Source organism: Brassica oleracea, chromosome C6 (assembly GCF_000695525.1).
Source record: "Brassica oleracea var. oleracea cultivar TO1000 chromosome C6, BOL, whole genome shotgun sequence".
Lineage (NCBI taxonomy): Eukaryota > Viridiplantae > Streptophyta > Magnoliopsida > Brassicales > Brassicaceae > Brassica > Brassica oleracea.
The window spans coordinates 2,671,739-2,676,988 of record NC_027753.1 but is presented as its reverse complement, the minus strand read 5'-3'; the positions used below and the strand labels follow the sequence as shown (position 1 = coordinate 2,676,988).

Here is a 5,250-nt window from a genome sequence, read left to right as displayed (position 1 = left end):
TTTAATTACCTGTAGATGGCTCTTTTGAGTGCAGGACCATCGTAGAGCAACTGGTTACAGTCAACAACTCCGAGGAACTGAAGATGTTTCTTAGATTCAGCAATTAGGTCAATGCTTATCTCTATCTTCTGAGCTTCAAGCCACTCCAAATTTTGCACTATTTCTTTCTTCATTCCTGTCAATTGTGAAAACTTCATCTGCAAAGTATAAACAAGAAGAATTCAAACTACAACTTCTAATACCATGAGCAAGAGATGTTTAATGAGATTTTTCTACCCTAGAAACATGAGAAACCCCCAAAAGTTTAAATCTTTAAACTCTTGAAGTATGAACAAGAAGAATTCAAACTATATACCTCAAGGGGATTTTTCTCTGATGAAGATGTTGATTCGAGTTTGAGAGGAGGGTTTCAAATGCTTCTATATATTGCATGGTTTCTACTTCTTTACAAAAACTCAAAAAGACGTTACTTTTTGTATGAAAACTCAAAGAGATGTTACTCTTTTCTTATTTGACACTTGTCTTACATTAACCAAGCATTTGTTTGGAAAAAAAGAAGTGTTTGTTTGGTTATATTTGCATAACGCTTGTTGAATTTTATTAGAACCTTTTATAATAATAGAGTAGTAATTAATAGCAAATCGAAAGGTACAAAAATTAAAAGAAATTGAAAATAGAAATGAAAACAAAACGGCTTTTAACGTTATTTTTCCAAAGTTGACATCACTTGAAAACAGACATTGAAAACAAAATACTAGTGACAAAACCAATAAAGTTAAAAAAAAAATTAACATTATATATTCAAAATGTCAGTTACAAAACCGAGTCATCATGGGTCAAAAATAATCATTTGGCTTTTAGTTAAAATTGAGGTTAAACTGTTAAAGCTTAAAAGTCATATTCTATAGTGGTTCTTGTTTTTCCCAGTGATGGTTAAAAAAAAAGATTTATAGCATGAAAAACAAAATATCAGTTTCAAAACCGACTAAGTTGAAAAACACCAACTATGTGAATCATTAGACTCCCTTTCTTGATGGTGTAAAAAACAAATGTTGAAGGCAGAAAAAATACTGTGGAGGACCCTGCAGAATGAGAAGAACACTTTGTCAAAAAGGAAACTACTTGAAGATTACCACTTTTGAGGACTTTGTAAATTTGATTCTCGTAAAGGACCCTTCTTACTTTGGTAAACGATTTGGAGAATTTATCTTAGATATGTACCTGCACCTTGGAAGATTTGTATGCTCAAATTGATTATAACTGTAGTAAAAAACTTCAATTTGTATTTTTAAACACATATGAAGCAAATGTTCCATGCAAATGAGCATATATTTTTAACTTTCACTAGATGGGTACAAGCGGTACTTATTTTCAATCAGTATTCTACAACGTGCGACATTCATTTCATGGTAGATAAATATTTAGCGCCTACCCGTGTACGCGGACGACTAAACGGAGTTAGATGGATATATGATTTTACATCAAATATAAGTATAAAACTAATATTTACACATTATTATTTTTAAATGAACATAAAATATACTTCAAATATAATTTATATGTTTATAAATATAGTTTAACATATATGAATAATTTAAAATTGTAAAACATGTTTAAATATATATATGATAAATTTAAAATTATTTTGCAAAAACATAATCTAATATATATATAATATGTAACAATTAATATAATTAATAATAGGAATCTCGACTAATGTTTAGAAGTTGTGGTTTTCATTAAAAAAAACTGAAATGTATTAATTTTTAAGATTTTTGTGTTTTCATCAAAAACTGAAATGTATTAGTTCTAAGAGTTGTGTCTTTTTATTATTAAAAATAAAGTAGTTTTAAAAAGTAGTTAAATTATCCCAATAAGTGTCTTTCCACAATTATTAGTTTTAAGAGTTGTGTTTTATTATCATAAAAGGTAATTTTTAATTGTTAAAATATCTCAATAAGTTTCTTTCTATAGTTATATTTCTTTTCATTATTCAATAGAGTATCTTTTTCAATGATATTTCTATTCAAAATATATTGTATAGATACTAACCTAAAATAACTATCTTAAAGCTAAAGTCATGGCTTTTTGTATAAATCGTTGAAAATATATAAATAGTCCATGTCCATAAGTTTTTCACTGTAAATCTTTCACAAATTTATTAAAATGATAAAAAATCTGTGCAATTACCTACTTATAGAACTACCAGAAGATATTATGTGTGATATTTTAGTAAACGTTTTCCACAATTCAAGTACAAACTTTGGAACCGTAGATTAGTCAGCAAATAGTTATAAATATTTCAAAGTCATTCAATTGTAAATATTTACTTTAAAGAAGGTTGAATAATTATACCATGTCAAATACAACAATCAGAATAACCGAAAAGTTAGCAAATTCTTTGTAATTGATGTATAAGATTTTAAAAATAAAAAATCACTTAAAAGTTATTGGAAAAATTTCATGTTTACCACTTTCATGTTACCATTTTTCATATTTACCATCACTAAAGAAACATTTTCAAAAAAATACATTCTTCATTAAATGGCAAAAGACTCTTATACCCTTATTTTCTATATATATAATAAATTAAAAAATTAAAAAAAAAATTATGTTTTCGAATTATACTTTTTCATATTCGAACTTTTTTATAAATTTTTTTTTTGAATTTTTTTGAATTATTTTTTTTAAATGTTCTTTTTGAAAATCAAAAATTATGTTTGACACTACTTTTAAAAATTTATTATATATTTTTATGTATTTATTTATATATTTATTAGAATCCTAGATTTCATATTCCAAAAACCCTATTCCACCATCCCAACTATAAACCCTAAGTCTATATTAGTTAACCATAGGGGTATAAGTGTTTTCTACCCTTCATTAAAAGTGAGGGTGATTAGTGTAGACATGAAAAGTGGTACTATGAATGTGGTATTTGTGGCAATTTTCCAAAAAAATTTCAATCGTTACAAACACATTTAATATTTATTTTACATAATTTTATAAAATAAAAACAATTTACTAAAAAAACATAATAATTTAAAATATTGTTTCTTCTATATTAAATTATAGTTCTCTGTATTTATTTATTTTCTCATTTATATTATTTCTATCAATAATAGGTAATAATAATAATTTACTTAAAATGTCCAAGTGTGTGTTCTTTTTATTTTTAGTGATGTTACTTTTGTCATGTGGTTATATATTTCTATTTATTATATTTTAAAAGAATTTAAAGTCAAGATATGTGTCTCTTTTATGGAAAAAAATATAATTTATTGAAAATTATGACTTATACTAACGAACCAACACTATTTTGTATTTTCAAATATAAATTGACATTTTTCATCAATAATTTTTACTACTAAATATAACAGTGTTTTTCCTAAATATGTCCATCTTAAAATTTGAATTTATGAAATAATATGTTGTCATAAATCTAAGTCTGCAATTTATTATGCGTTCTTCTTATCTTTTAAATATATATACTGATTTATGTTATGTAACTCTAGTCTTTTGAAGTGAATTTTTTTATATATTTTGAACGTTGGTCCGCTTTTGTTTTGCTTAGTTTCCATCTAAGCTTATCCAACGAGTACTTTACCGATCTTTAACTCTCCTTCATAACATCATTATGGCGTATAGGTAAATGCCATTGTCATACATGTGTGTTGTTATTTTGAAAATATTCTTCTATGCCTAGAACATAATGAATTTCCAAATTGCGCTCAAGAGACGTCTTGTTATTAGATCGTTGTATATGTGCAATATTTTCAATGAATGGTAGGTTGACGGACATTGAATCTGGTGCGGTTTGCCAGAATAAGTGTTGAGTTCATAACGTTACAAGCGCTTCTTTAAGAAAATAGTGATACACGTAAAATGATGACTCCCTGTATTTAGAATAAGTGTTGAGTTCGTAACGTTATCCAAGGTTTTAGAGTTTAAGATTTAGAGTTTATGGATTAAGATTTAAGGTTTAGTGTTTTGCTGGCGACATTAAAAATATTTTTTTTTAATTCTTTTTTTCTGTAACTATTATTATTTTTTTACTTTTTTTATTAAAAAAAATAATATAACTTGACAATATTTAATTTCTTTTTTTTAAAAGATATTGTATTTGAAATATTGAAATCATATTGGTTGATGAACCCAAGAATAACTATTTCTTTTTTTTTAACTCTGGTTTTATAATCATAATGAATCCAAGAAGCTTGAACCGCAAAAAAGAAGCAAACGACATGTATAGTTCGAAGCTCTAAGGGAATAAAATAACAGGCTAAAAAAGGGTAGAAAAAGAGGAACATGACAGAGTTCTCAATCCAAAGCCAAAAACACAAACCGTTACACTCGCTAATAGCATCAAGTACAAGCTCTTCGTGCTTCCGACTCCAATCTATTCAATAACCAACGAGGACCACCAGAAGCTACATATGACTGGCACCGATGGTCTCTAGTCACGCTTACTGCAATTTTCTCTGCAACCTTTTTCCTTGCACCTTCAACATGTTCTAGAGAACACGGATACAAGAACGGCAGTGCATGAATAATCTTTTCTAGCAGGTAACCAAACCAAGGGAATCTGGTTGGGTTCAAAATGGCCTCCCTGGCCATCCCACAATCTGATTCTACAATGATATTCGTATAGTGCGTCGATATAAGACTTTCCATCACCCAGCAAAATCCCTGCAACTCTGCTTCAAGCTTGGAATTAACACCAGTAAAGGCTCTTCTACTGTGTAAAAGAGCTTTTCCATCGTGATTCCTAATTATCCAAGCAGCTCCACATATACGTTCAGCACTATTCCATCTCACACCAACATCGCATTTTAACAAGTCTGCAGGAGGAGGAGACCATGAAACAGAACTGTTAATAGTCTCCACCTGTACTGGCTGAGCTTGAGGAACCTTGAAGTTGACGTCAAACCACTCGTCAGCCTCTTCCAGTGCCTTAGTTGCTGCAGTACAAGAACTTGCTTGCACCTTTTCAAAGAACAGGGCGTTTCTAGTTTTCCAAATCTGCCACAGTACCCAGGGGAAAACTCTGTTCTGTGTATAGTGTGAACGTCTCCCATTGGCGAAGATGAGATGATAAACATTGAGGAAAACAGAAGACCTTGAGAAACCATTTAATGGTAATTGCACACCTGAACGATCCCATACCTCCGTTGCAAAAGGACATGAGAACAAAAGATGACAGATAGACTCAGAGCTAGCTTGACATAGTCTGCATCTGGAATCCAAATG

The 5,250-nt window shown here is 29.0% G+C and overlaps 1 protein-coding gene across 1 annotated transcript; it reads right to left on the bottom strand.

Annotated features, from left to right (window-relative positions):
- Positions 1–4,365: 4,365 nt before the first annotated feature.
- LOC106297216 lies at positions 4,366–5,164 on the bottom strand. The gene is made up of 2 exons (XM_013733499.1): positions 5,120–5,164; positions 4,366–5,022 (listed from the first exon to the last, which is right to left on the bottom strand). Exons 1-2 carry the CDS (start codon positions 5,162–5,164, stop codon positions 4,366–4,368), a joined length of 702 nt encoding a protein of 233 aa, XP_013588953.1.
- Positions 5,165–5,250: the final 86 nt, after the last annotated feature.

Coding starts and splice junctions, on each gene's coding strand:
- LOC106297216 (XM_013733499.1), bottom strand. CDS start 5,164: ATGGGATCGTTCAGGTGTGCAATTACCATTAAATGGTTTCTCAAG. Junction 5,023..5,119: donor CCATTAAATGGTTTCTCAAG/GTCTTCTGTTTT, acceptor GTACTGTGGCAG/ATTTGGAAAACTAGAAACGC.